At 43.8% G+C, this 14,064-nt stretch overlaps 1 protein-coding gene and 1 pseudogene across 2 annotated transcripts in view; one reads left to right on the top strand and one right to left on the bottom strand.

Annotated features, from left to right (window-relative positions):
* LOC310991322 (NACHT, LRR and PYD domains-containing protein 3-like) overlaps positions 1-14,064 on the bottom strand; it is a 271,452-nt pseudogene that overhangs the window by 82,409 nt on the left and 174,979 nt on the right. The gene's annotated exons all lie outside the window — the stretch shown is intronic.
* The window catches only part of mfsd14bb (major facilitator superfamily domain containing 14Bb), a 32,074-nt gene that overhangs the window by 11,558 nt on the left and 6,452 nt on the right, over positions 1-14,064 (top strand). Inside the window, exons 5-10 of the mRNA XM_083979037.1 lie at positions 5,030-5,144; positions 7,900-8,118; positions 8,233-8,346; positions 9,651-9,722; positions 9,863-9,975; positions 11,470-11,567. Coding sequence (XP_083835163.1) covers positions 5,030-5,144; positions 7,900-8,118; positions 8,233-8,346; positions 9,651-9,722; positions 9,863-9,975; positions 11,470-11,567 — 731 coding nt within the window. The remainder of the gene's footprint in view (positions 1-5,029; positions 5,145-7,899; positions 8,119-8,232; positions 8,347-9,650; positions 9,723-9,862; positions 9,976-11,469; positions 11,568-14,064) is intronic.

The raw sequence follows: 14,064 nt of genomic DNA, 5'->3' as shown, positions 1-14,064 counted from the left end.
TGATATATTCACACAGAAAGACAGTAGGGAACTGTGACAGTCTGTTCTGGTGACGCTCCTCTCCTCCATGTGCATCTGTTGACATACGAAGCCGGAGAAAAATCAATAAATGGAGCGTCTGGATAACGTTACACAACATATACGATGTTACAGCGTGTGTGTTTGTGTCGTCTTCTTAACCGTCATGAACAAAAGATTACGGGTTACGGAGCGCGGTTGTGTCGCGGTGCAGCAGAGACGAGAGCTGGGACACCGGGGCGGCGGTCGAGTAACTTACACTGATGTTACAAGGTGAAGGCAGAGAGCCTCCGTTGTCATGGTAACAAGTCACAAGTCATGTAGTTAACCATCACAATTAGCCTACTCTGGAGCTTTTTAATTAAGGTAAAAATGCAGCAGAGTCACGGGAGAAATCCTGCCGAGTTCCTCTTTAAGACGCTTTCTTTCAAACTGCCTGAAAACCAGCAGTACAGCAACACGACAGTAACAGTAACACGCCTGGTTAATAAAACACTGCACCAAAACTCTAAACCAGTGTCTTCTTCGGCGCATAATCTTTCCCCACATGTCTGTCTCACTTGCGCTTCCTGCTAGAGCGCATCCCGCAGTACGTTAGCCAGTAAAAATCTATAAATGAGCCGCATCATTGTATCGGCCGCAGGGTTCAAAGTGTGTGAAAAAAGTAGCCGCTTATAGTCCGGAATTTAAGGTGTGTAGACATGGCCTCCATGTCTTGCATGGTGTGTGTGCATGGAGGCCATGGCGGTTGAGTGCATTACTTATTGTTTTCTATGAAACAACTGTACCTGCTGATTCCAGGTCTTTCTGCAGCTCTCCACCAGTGTCCTGGACTGTTAGGGAACCCTTCTGATCATTGTTTTGACTCTTCTGTCTGAAATCTTTGGTTGCGTAGGTCTTTAGACAGCTCTTAGACAGCTCTTTGCTATTACCTATCATGCAATACTTATTGTCTGACACCTTGGTTGTGAGAAACCTTTTTAAAAGGCATCAATCAGGACTAAACCAGCAGATATTACTTTGCACTGATAGGAGACAGGATTACATTCTAAATACTGACAAACTCCAGCTGCTTTCTTGGCTTTCCATACCTTTTTGCCCCTCCTTTTCTTCATGTGTTCAATACTTATTCCCTGTGTCATTTCACTTTATTACACATGACTTAATTTATGGACATTAATGTTTGGATTTCTTTGTATGTGTGCATTACTTGGGTTGATGCCGACATCTGGTGAACATTTCATGTCAATAGCTCTATTAGAAATATATTTTCTGAGAAAAATGTATAAATATATACATACAGCTCTGGAAAAAATGAAGAGACCACTCCCAAAATGATCAGTTTCTCCGGTTTTACTATTTATAGGTATGTGTTTGAGTAAAATTAAATTTAAAAATCAACTACCGACAACATTTCTTCCAAAATTGAAATAAAAATATCGTAATTTAGAGCTTTTATTGGCTGAAAATGACTCAACTAGTCTAAACAACAGAAATATCAAGTCTTTTCAGACCTTGAAGAATAATAATAATGCAAAGAAAACGAGAACAAGAATATTTGAACTCAGAAAAGAGTTTATGAATCAGTTTCTGTGGGATAATGTCGATGTTTAATCCCAGCAGCGGATTTCTGGAAAAGGAGCAGTAGTTCACTTCTCTGCCTCCGTTCATCCACCAGTTACATTATTGTTGTTTTGTTGAGTTGTGGAGTTTTTTTCGATGAATGAAACTGAACTGAACTGATCAGAACTCAGATCTGTAGTGAGAGTTAAACGGTCACATGTCGCTCATGTGAAGCTGCTCACGGACGCAGCACCGTGTGTGTGTGTGTGTGTGTGTGTTACCAAATGTGTCGGGTCACATTATCAGAGGTGGAGGTTCCTTGTGTGTCCACCTGAAGCCTGAGACACACACACACACACACACACACACCCCAGCAGGCTGTCTGAGTCCGATCAGCTGATCTCGAGCCTCACACACACCAGTCACATGATCACTGCGCCGCATTCCACAGACCCGACCTTCACAATAAAAATCTGAGGCTGACGGAGACTCCAGACTTTTATTTTGACGTGTTTCGACCAATCAGAGATCAGGACAGCGCTTGTTCACATCACACCGAATCATGTCCTTTAATCCGTCTGTAACTGGACGACGACACTTCATGTGAACGTGTTAAACAGCTTTATTTACTTGCAGCGCAGCGGCCTCCTAACTTTACATTTTTAGGGGTCGTCAGTCGACTTGAAAAGCAAATATTCAACATTTTCCTTTTCCTCCATGATCCTCACACACATCGGCCTGACACCTGGAATGACCGAGTCCAGAGTCTTGGAGTCGCTCCTTCAACATTTAAAGGGATAGTTCACCCTAGAATGATATTTCGCTCATTATCTACTCACCCTCATGTTGACTAAGGGCTGGAAGAATTATCAGAGTCCACCGTCCCTTCTCTGAGTTACAGGGGGTCTCGGCGTAGCAGTGCATTTCAATGCAACGGTTGCAAAGGGACACCGGAGCTCTTCGTAAAAAAACACACACAAAAAAACATCCAAATACCTCCATGATGCTCGTATGTAATGTCCGTCTTGTGCTGAAGCCCCAAATTGCGTAATTGTCCCGAAAAAAAATTAAATAAGTCTATATTTTAAGCTTGTTTGTAGCGGAAGCTTCTCGTCTTCTTCTTCTCCTCTTCCTGGTTCGTCCAAATCTCGCGTGATTCGCAGTAACCGCACTGACGCCGGCGCAAATCACGCGAGATTTTGACGAACCAGGAAGAGGAGAAGAAGAAGACGAGAAGCTTCCGCTACAAACAAGCTTAAAATATAGACTTATTTAATTTTTTTCCGGGACAATTACGCAATTTGGGGCTTCAGCACAAGACGGACATTACATACGAGCATCATGGAGGTATTTGGATGTTTTTTTGTGTGTGTTTTTTTTACGAAGAGCTCCGGTGTCCCTTTGCAACCGTTGCATTGAAATTCACTGCTACGCCGAGACCCCCTGTAACTCAGAGAAGGGACGGTGGACTCTGATAATTCTTCCAGCCCTTAGTCAACATGAGGGTGAGTAGATAATGAGCGAAATATCATTCTAGGGTGAACTATCCCTTTAACACCAGTATTTAAAAGAAAAAAGAAGATAAATAAATAAACTGCTTTCACATGCACGAGTAGATAAAACAAGTTTACTTGGGTTGTCTCAGATTTTAGGGGCAAAACGTTGTCTATATTTTTGGAGCAGTAGCGTCACTCAGTTGTTTACGAGGAGATGTGATTTTGATTTAATTTTTGATTTAGATTCTTTTATTGAACATGTCATAATTCAGTCCCTCCAGGAATTCGCGATGTTGCGATCGCAACAATTAACACAAATTCAGCCAATCCCTTGCGATCTTGCAATTTTGTACACCGCAACTTTTCCGCAAATTAGACCAATTGTCGGTGCTTTCCGCGAGTTACACATCAGAGAGTGCGAGTCTGGACGGAGCGGTGGTTGAAAGTGAGTCCACGGAGGAACAGCGTGGCTGGGCTGACGGCAAGAAACTTGATACAACGTGCACAAAGTGATAAGTAAAGGAACACAAGCTGAGTTGAACGTGTGGAGTGTGTGAGTTGTCCTGGTTGACCACCCGAGGCTGTGTCAACCCCGCAGCACTCGCCGAGGGGGAATCCAGTGAGTGCGCCACTGCAGGGCCGGAGCGGAGCAGCCGGCGGCCAGGTGCCTCTTGCCCCATCATCCTGAGGCCCTGGACTTGAGTCGCCACCCTCCACTTTTTATTCAAAGACTGGACTGTTTTAACGGCATTTTAAAACAGTTCTTTTACCACGATTTTTAAACAGACATTTTAATTAAAAGTAAAACAACTTTCAACTCTATGTAATTTTCCTGTGCCTTTCTTAAAGCAGAAGTGAGTGATATATTTGTGTTAATATAAGTCTTAAATAGTTATATCTTCCGACAGCAATCACTTCTATAGAGTGTTTGGACTGAAACACGGGTCTCTCAGTCCCTCTGCTCTGCTCTGAGCCGAGGAGAAAACATTTATCGTATCCTACAGTTTTTATCCAATGAGGAGAGAGAACGGCATATGCAGGGCTGTGTGTGCAGCCAAGGAACGCCGTGAATGTGGTGACGTAGGGACGAGGACTGTTATGGTGCGTTCAAGGAAACTCGTATTTTTCCGACCGTGAACTCGTACCAGTTCGATCTGGTACGAGTTCACGGGTCAGAAGTTACGAGTGGCCGTTATAGTGACTTTCACCGGTAAAACAGGTCGGAAAAACACGAGTGGGTTGCCTGGAACGCTACAAAGTCGTAAGTTGTGACTTGAAGCTGTAATTTACTATTTCAAAAGCCTGCCTGGAACGCAGCATTAGCGAAAACGACCGGACCACTTACTTCTGCTTTAACAAGTGGAAAATTGCTGGTATAACAGGACCTCACATTATTTTGTGACATTTCAAAATTTTCAATTTTTCCTTTGATTTTTAATTATTCAGAACAAAACTGCAACTTTTTTTTTTTGCAACTTCCGCTGTCTCCCGCAATTTTAATCGCAACAAAAGCGCTTAAAACATCGCAACATGCACCGCAATTTTTTCAAAATGTGGCCGCAAAATCAGGCATTTTAGGCCGCAACAATCTCAAAAAAAGCCCGCGAAATCCTGGAGGGACTGATAATAAATACAAAACAAACGAAATAACAAAAATAAAAACAATGAATAAATGTATATTAATAATCATCGTCTCTAAAGAAGGTGCCTGTCATGTTCAAAAGGGGTAAGAAGAAGTTGCAAACTTTTCTGGTCCTACCCCCTTCTATTTATATAATACTAATCAAAATAATAGTAATAATAATGATAATGATAATAGGTTATAAAAAACAGTCATAGAAAAATATGTATAAAAACAGATCAACCAATCCTGTGTGTGTGTGGAGGAGCTAACGTGTCACTTCCTGTGTGTCTCTGTGTGTGTGTGTGTGTGTGTGTGTGTGTGTGTGCAGGTGGTACTTTGCCCTGATCTCCGTCTCGGGGGTCTTCGCCGTGACCTTCTCTGTGATCTTCGCCTACGTCGCCGACATCACGGAGGAGCACGAGAGGAGCACAGCCTACGGCCTGGTAACTATGACGTCACCGTGACATCACCATGACACGAGAGCTGAACCTCCTCAGCCTTAAAGGGATAGTTCAACATTTAGTCAAATTGTTCCCATTGCCATAATAATCCCTATAGTCATAGCAGCAGTAGGTTCGTTACCTTTAATTGTCGGTGCAAGCTGTTTTTAGAACGGCGGAGCAGAGCCGTGAGCTGCTCAGAGCTACGCTACGGAGGCTCATTATGGGATTTCTTTGTTGGTTTCCCCTCATCAAACTCATCAAATACACAATCCAACAACTCCACAACACTCTGGTGGACAAGTTGTGAGCTGCACATTCACCACGCTATGAGATAATAACACAACGTTACCACACAGAGTTGTTTTAGAGGGAAATACAGAGACTGTTGATGAAAAACTGTCCCTGAAGGCAACGTGCATCAGCTGGTTTTGCATGAATTTCCCTCTAAAACAACTCTGTGTGGTAACGTTGTGTTATTATCTCATAGCGTGGTGAATGTGCAGCTCACAACTTGTCCACCAGAGCGTTGTGGAGTGAACCTACTGCTATGACTATAGGGATTATGGCAATGGGGTCAATTTGACTAAATGTTGAACTGTCCCTTTAAAGCTCCTGCATAGACATCCTTGTTCTAGTGTAGTGTTGTGTGTTGTGTGGTGTTGTGTATAATGGAGGTGGAGTTGTGGTTTCCTGCCATTATAGACGATCAGAGAGTCGAGGTCAGAGCCTGAACAGGAAGCTGTGAGAGAGAACAAACACAACAAAGTCACACACACACACACACACGTAGACACACACACAGAGACATACCGTATTTTCCGTACTCGCAGAAAGCACGTACTGTATCCATAGCAACCAGAGTTTCCAAAACTATCTCATGTCTCTGAGCATTAAACACACGACACAGTTAGTTTAGTTTAGTTTGTTCAGTGTCTTCTTTTTACAACATGAGACTTATGGACCGATGCGACTCCTCTTTATGACGCATTTTTTGACAGATGCGACTAATACTCCAGTGTGACATATATTCCAGAAAATACAGTACACACACAATTACATTTTTAATTACAAATGACACCGTAACATTTAAATTCCTGCCAATTCAATGTTACATTAGCTAAATGGACATTAACTTCTGTCTGGTGCACATCGCCGATACGGTTCCCACATAATCCTTCTTTGGAAATTGATTTTATTTATATGCGCATGTTTCATGTTTTAAACAAAAACATATATATATATATATATATATAAAAACAACAAACAATGATTCATTTCTTTTTTTCTCTTAAATTATAAATACAAAACAAAACAAATGTACCTTGAAGCTTCAGCTCATTTTTCCTCTCCTCCTTCTTGAATTAACAGTTTCCATCCGCTCCTTTTTAAAATCTAGACAAAACAAAACGTTTTATATTTATTAATAATGTTTTTAAATATGTCTTTGAATCTATGAGTGTGTTACATACAGTATTTTTATTTCTAATTCTAAATTACTCCATAGATTGACTCCTTTAAAGCAATACTTACCGATCTGGCATTTCACTCAGCACAGCACAAACATTTGAAAATCAACAACTCCACCTCCCTCACAAGTCCCACCCACCTCTCACTCCTGCCGCATCTCCACGAGCCCCCTCCCTCCCTGCTGCATGCGTTGGCATGGCAACGGTAAACAGAACAGGAACGCGAGTGAAACGGGAACAACACAAACAAACACAACACCGGAGTTTTAAACCATATAAACGGACTCAGTGATGATGACTGATGAGTTTTATAATAAACTGTTGTTAGCCTACTGCTACTGGAGACGCAGGGGAAGTGACTGTTACAGATTACAGTTCTCAACGAGCCGGGCTGGCGGCCGGACCAGCGCCACCTGATGCGCTGGTTCAGGCCGAAAATAAATCCAGACCGAGCCGAGTCGAGCCGCGCCGGTCCGGAGTTCAACCGGGTCCGGACCGTCACAGAGCTAAGGGAGCTAACAGTAGCCTATAGCTACTAGCCGTTAGCACTGGATGCTTTATAGACACATGACTTCCTGTGTTTACGTATCACTCGGGCTGATCACTATCAACGTTACAATATCAGACATGAAACTCCGCGACCAGCTGCGGCTGCAGTTATTGGTCTTTTAAAAAACTATTTATTTCCAAAAACCTTCTTTCTTGTGTGTTGTGACTCTAGTCTCCTCTGCTCTCTGTGTCCTGCTACTGCTCTGTCAATAAGCGTTCTTCCTGGTCGGGAGGGGGGAGAGGAGGAGAGGGGTGCACAAAGTGATTACATATTAAGTAGGTTCGGTCGCTCGTCAAATCTTATTAATCGGACCGAATAATATTATTGGTCAGACTTTTCTCAGAATTATATGAGAATGAAAAAATGATGAGTTTTTAACCCTGTTGGGTTTCTCTTACATTTTAATGTATCATCAGATTATTAATAGCATTTTAACTTAGACAAAGAAATGTGCAAAAGTTCCAGAAAGGTAAGTATTGCTTTAATTGATTAACTCATCTTTGTTTTACATTTGTTCGTTCCTCTGCTTTTGTAAACTCACAAACCTCTTAGTTCACATTTACTGGTTCGAGTCTGAAGCTGGAAACAGATTATTATTGACTTTATACGTAACTTGAGCTGTTTATAAGCAGTAGAAGTCAAATTAAAATACATTAAACTCAGTCTAAATAACCAAACGAACAGAACTCAGGTGATGAGTCGTTACCGTGGTAACCCCCTCCTCCTCCTCCCCCCGTAGGTGTCGGCGACCTTCGCGGCCAGCCTGGTGACGAGCCCGGCCATCGGAGCGTACCTGTCGACGCGCTACGACGACAGCCTGGTGGTCCTGGTCGCCACGGTGATCGCGGTGGCGGACATCGCCTTCGTGTTCTTCGTGGTCCCCGAGTCGCTGCCGGACAAGATGAGGCTGACGAGCTGGGGCTTCCCGCTGACCTGGGAGCAGGCCGACCCCTTCGCCGTGAGTCTGGCGCCCGCACTGATCTGGAGTCAGTTATTGATTATTATGGGTATTGATTACGTTTCTGTGTGTGTGTGTGTGTGTGTGTGTGTGTGTGTGTGTGTGTGTGTTCAGTCCCTGCGGCGCGTGGGGAAAGACACCACGGTGCTGCTGATCTGTGTCACAGTGTTCCTGTCCTACCTGCCCGAGGCCGGACAGTACTCCAGCTTCTTCCTCTACCTGAGACAGGTAACACACACACACCTACACACACACACACACACACACACACACACACACACACACACACAGACACACACACACACACACAAAGTACCACATCTGTGACCCGATCCATCAAAATGAGTCACAGTGACCCCAATTTCAAAGTTGAGATGTTGGTATCAATGGAAAGATTAGAAAATCAGCTTTAAAATGATACCGTAGTCAAGTCATAGGCTACATCTGATGGTTTTCTAGATGTGGCCATTTGAATTCTCTACTCTCTTATTCCGTTCTAAAACCTGAGATAATAGCAGTTAAAGTTTTTGCCAGTGACTCTGGCATCTGTTCCTGTACCACGTGATTACACACTCCCTATACGGCCCCTTGTTGTCATAGATGCACCATTCACTGATCCTCGGAAAGCAGAGAATCTCACAATTCAGATGCATTTTACAGCTCGTCTCATAAACGGTTCAGAAGTAGACATGTTTTTTTTGTTTTTGTTTTTTTAAGTATATATTTTTGGCATTTTTGCCTTTATTTGACAGCACAGTGAGACAGGGAAGGGGGAGGCAGAGAGAGGGGGAATGACATGCAGGAAAGGTCTGCCCGACGCGGGATTCGAACCGGGGACGCCTGCGTTGAGGACTATAGCCTCTACATGGGGCGGCCGCCTTAACCACTGCGCCACGCACCGCCCCAGAAGTTGTCATGTTTTGTAAAACATGTGCAAGCGTTGTGTCGATGCTACGTTTGGTTTAGCATCGTTACTACATGCGGTTTAGCATCGATGCTACGCTCTGTTAGCATCGATGCTACGCTCGGTTAGCGTCGATGCTACTCGGTTTAGCATCTGTTTCTGTGCCCGTCCCTTCTCGTCATAGAGGCACCATTCAATGACCGACGGAAAGCGGAGAATCCGGCGATTCAGATGCAGTTTACAGCTCGTCTCCATCATGAACGGTTCAGGAGATATTTCATGTTTTGCACCGAAGCAACGCTCATTTTCAGAGGGTTTAAGTTGCAACTCAACTTTAATCATCATTTTTGTGCCTTTTCTCAATTATCTGGACTGTGAAACTTTGGGAGATTGTTCTTCAATGTCATTGCTTTGAAATTAGGGTAAAATAAATTTCTATGGGTTTCCCACGTTATCAGCTGATTATCTAAAAATAGAAAGCTGCGACATCCGACTCATTTTGACGGAACGGGCCACACGTGAAAGGTTCCCTGAACACAACAGAACATGATGTCATGATGCGTTTGTGTTTGTGTTTAGGATTTCTCAATGTTAAAACTGTGTGTGTGTGTCTGTGTGTGTGTGTCAGGTGATTGAGTTTTCTCCAGCAGCCATCGCCGCCTTCATCGCCATGGTGGGAATCCTCTCCATAGTCGCCCAGGTAACGACGCTGAACAAAACTACACAATGATTAATGTCTGATGGTAAAATGATTTACTTATTAGTTTGTTATAAAAAGGAGAGTGTACATTAATAACCCTCCTCCTCCTCCTCCTCCTCCTCCTCCTCCTCCTCCTCCAGACTCTGCTGCTCAGCGTGCTGATGAGAACCATCGGGAACAAGAACACGGTTCTTCTGGGTCTGGGCTTCCAGCTCTTCCAGCTGGCCTGGTACGGCTTCGGCTCCGAGCCCTGGTGAGTCGCTGTATTGATCTGTTATCGGCTGATCGGTTTGTTGTTAAAGGGATAGTAGCATTTTTTTAAAGTGGGGTTGTATGATCTACAAATAGCCCCTAAGTACTTTAATTGCAGTAGAAGACTCTCTACACTCCTCCCGTTAGCAACGCCAGCCCATAATAGCCCTGCCCAGAGATTTACAACATTCAGTGTTGTGAACAGACCCAAAGAAACGGCCTATTTTCACGGCCTAAAAGAGGTTTTACCTGAAAAAAAAAAAAAACACAGTTCCATTGTTCACTATAATATAATTTTTTCCAGCCCTTCAAAGTGCAGGAAAAACACAGTTTTTATTTGGACCTAACCAACTCACCAGGGATGCAAACAGCGCGCCGAAAAGCGAAACTCGCTTTTTTCATGACCAGTTAGGTGACTTGGGTGAATCGTTCAGATCCGAAGAGTTTTTGTTTTTGGGGGGGGGGGGGGGGGGGGTCTCAGCGTCTCAGCTGGGGTCAGTAAAATGTTTTTCTACCAGGCTGTCCAATGTAGACACGCGACGTGCGCGCTCATTAAAGCGGCGCGTATCTGCGTGCAGTCGGTGCGATGGCGACGCCGTTTTCCCCCCCGTGCATGTGGAGCTGTGCACTGCGGACATGCACGGTTCCCTACGTTGCTGTGTCAGGCAGGTGTTTCCCACGGAGCTCTGCCCCGTTTCAGAGGTGAAGGAGAGACGTCGCCTCCGCGATGTAGAATGTGTTCAATTAAAGTGAAACTAACACATTATATAGGCCTATATGTCCATTACACACTGAATGAAACATCCCATGTCTTTATTTATTCAGTTTATTTTAATAGTAATAATTATGACTAACATTCAGTGAAGACCTAAAAATCAGTATCTCCAAAATGGAAATATTGCAAAGGATCTTTTTTTTTTTTTAAAGCATTTTTAATATAGAGATGTTGACCTTCTGAAAAACTATGTCCATCTATATGCACTCAATACTTGGTTGGGGTTGAACTACTGGAAATGGACTTTTCCATGATATTGTAATGTAATCATTTGTTAATGGTGAGCACCCCCCCCCCCCCGCCAGACATATACTCTCTTTTTTGGTCCTGACCCGTTTGCATCCCTGAACTCACGTATCCCTCCGCCCAGGGTTAGCGCCCCCCGATCAGCAGTTGGTTAGGTCCAAATAAAAACTGTGTTTTTCCAGCACTTTGAAGGGCTGGAAAAAATTATATTATAGTGAACAATGAAACTGTGTATTTTCTTTTCAGGTAAAACCTCTTTTAGGCCGTGAAAATAGGCCGTTTCTTTGGGTCCATTCACAACAATGTATGTTGTAAATCTCTGGGCAGGGCTATTATGGGCTGGCGTTGCTAACGGGAGGAGTGCAGAGAGTCTTCTACTGCAATTAAAGTACTTAGGGGCTATTTGTAGATCATACAACCACACTTTAAAAAAATGCTACTATCCCTTTAACCCTGTCTCCTTGTTGTTGTCAGGATGATGTGGGCAGCAGGAACCGTGGCGGCCATGTCCTCCATCACCTTCCCAGCTGTTTCTGCTCTGGTGTCACACAGCGCCTCGCCGGACCAGCAGGGTGAGCTCACACAGCGCCGTTCACGTGAACTGAGCGTTCTGTATTTCCGCTTCATGAACGTTATTGTGAACAACGTATGACTTTGTTCAGGAGTGTGCCATAGAAAACCAGCTAAAACACTAAACAGGCATTAAAATCATGGATGCAAACAGCGCGCCGAAAAGCGAAACTCGCTTCTTTTATGACCAGTTAGGTGACTTGTGTGAATCGTTCAGATCCGAAGAGTTTTTGTTTTGAGCGGAGGGGGGGGGGGGGGTCTCAGCGTCTCAGCGTCTCAGCTGGGGTCAGTAAAATGTTTTTCTAACAGGCTGACAGTGACAATCACGTGAAACTGAGGCGAACTCATTCATGGTCTCTGATTACACTGATAACAGCCGACCTCCAATGTAGACGCGCGACGTGCGCGCTCATTAAAGCAGCGCGTATCCGCGTACATCGGTGCGACGGCAACGCCGTTTTCCCCCCCGTGCATGTGGAGCTGTGCGCCGTGGACATGCACGGTTCCCTACGTAGCTGTGTCAGGCAGGTGTTTCCACGGAGCTCTGCCCCGTTTCAGAGGTGAAGGACGCACTAAAGACGTCGCCTCCGCGATGTAGAATGTGTTCAATTCAAAAAGTGAAACTAACACATTATATAGGCCTATATGTCCATTACACACTGAATGAAACATCCCATGTCTTTATTTATTCAGTTTATTTTAAATTATGACTAACATTCAGTGAAGACCTAAAAATCAGTATCTCCAAAATGGAAATATTGAAAAAAAAAAAAGCATTTTTAATCTAGAAATGTTGGCCTTCTGAAAACTATGTCCATCTATATGCACCCAATACTTGGTTGGGGTTGAACTACTGGAAATTTACTTTTCCGTGATATTGTAATGTACTTATTTGTTAATGGTGGGAAATTCCTCTCTTTTTTGGTCCTGACCCGTTTGCATCCCTGTAAAATGTAGCGGAGAAACCAGCCAATCTGGCAACACCTATCCAGTGTTTCCCCGACCGTTGGCCCGCCAGGCCAAAAAAAAATGGCAAAAATAAGCGACATATCCATTCATTCAGAAATCAATCATCTTTTCTGTTTAGGAGGCTCTGTGCAGCGCTGTTCTGCAACGGGAGTTAACCTGCTTCGCTGCCTAGTAATGATACGAGTGTGCGAGCATATTATGGGATGTTGAGGTTTGTAGCAAGTTAACTAAACTGCCTTGGAAAAAAGAAAAATATTGCGGGTGACAGACAGACGCGCGTCATGCGAGAGAGACAGGGGAGGAGGGAGAGAGAGAGAGTGAGAGGAGGGGGGGTTGACGCGGAGCAAAGGGACTGTCAGGTGGAATCGAACTGGGTTACTGCAGCGGGTATTTGCTCTACCAGGTGAGATAGAATAACATGGAAAAGTCCAGTAGTTATTTCCAGTAGTTCAAGTCAAATGGCCACAACCAAGTACTGAGAGCATATAGATGGACATACTTTTCAAAAGCCAACATTTTCATCTTAAAAATGCTTTTTTAAATTGGTCCTTTCTAATATTATTATTTTTTAGATACTGAATTAATACTGAAGCTAAATTGTCCACTGTCCACTGCAGCATGTGAATGCAAAATCTGATTGGAGGAGCCAGCTATCTGTTAAAATGTTGTCCAGGTTAATGTTTTTAGCCATTAAAGGCCTTCAGTTCAAGATTTCAACTGTGATCAGGCATTGTTCAGATAGGGGACGGAGGGTGTAACTGCTACTAGTCAGCCAGAAAAAAAAACCTCTTAGGCAGGGCAAGTAAGAATTTAGATGGGGCAAGTAGATTTGAGAGCTACTTGCCCAACAGGACAAGTAGGACCCTGAGGTGGGAGCGTGCTGTCCCACGCGCCTCGTCTGTTCAGGAGTTTTCCTTGGGTACCACCGGGCCTAAAAGATATTCTAGGGGAAACACGGCTATCAGCTGTTTGTATCAGCGGAGTGATACAGCGCGTGGCGGAGTCGTCTGTGTGGAGGAATACTGTCACAGTCGGTTAGTAAAAGATTAACGGGGTTAGAGAGGGAAGTCCAAGTCATTTGACATATTTGAGCAGGGTACCCGCGGGGTCTTAAAAACTTGAAAAAGTCTTAAATTTGATAACCATAAATGAAGACCTTGAAAAGGTCTTCAATTTAGTTTACAAGTCTTACATTTCTTTCTCAAAGGTCAATGCACTGTTTCAACTAGGAGGTCGTAAAAATCCCGATTTCCGAGTTTTCTAGAACACAGCATTACTTTGTAGCGTGTGCAGTCCAGCGGCACACTCACACACTCACACACTCACACAGTTGTTGTTTCTTATGATTTTGATTGTGTAAATACAGTGGTGAGAGATTGTGTTTTGAGTTTTGAAGGCGGTAGCCTATATGCTCCATTGTAATACATTTGCACACAGGCGTGCGCACACACACTGTTGTTTTTTAAAAAGTTATTCGTGTTATAGGACGAATCTCCTTGTTGTTTACAACTACTTCCTGGTAGAAAACCA

Source organism: Trachurus trachurus (genome assembly GCF_905171665.1).
Source record: "Trachurus trachurus genome assembly, chromosome: 9".
Classification (NCBI taxonomy): domain Eukaryota; kingdom Metazoa; phylum Chordata; class Actinopteri; order Carangiformes; family Carangidae; genus Trachurus; species Trachurus trachurus.
The sequence above is the reverse complement of the archived record's forward strand: the minus strand, read 5'-3'. Positions and strand labels throughout refer to the sequence as shown.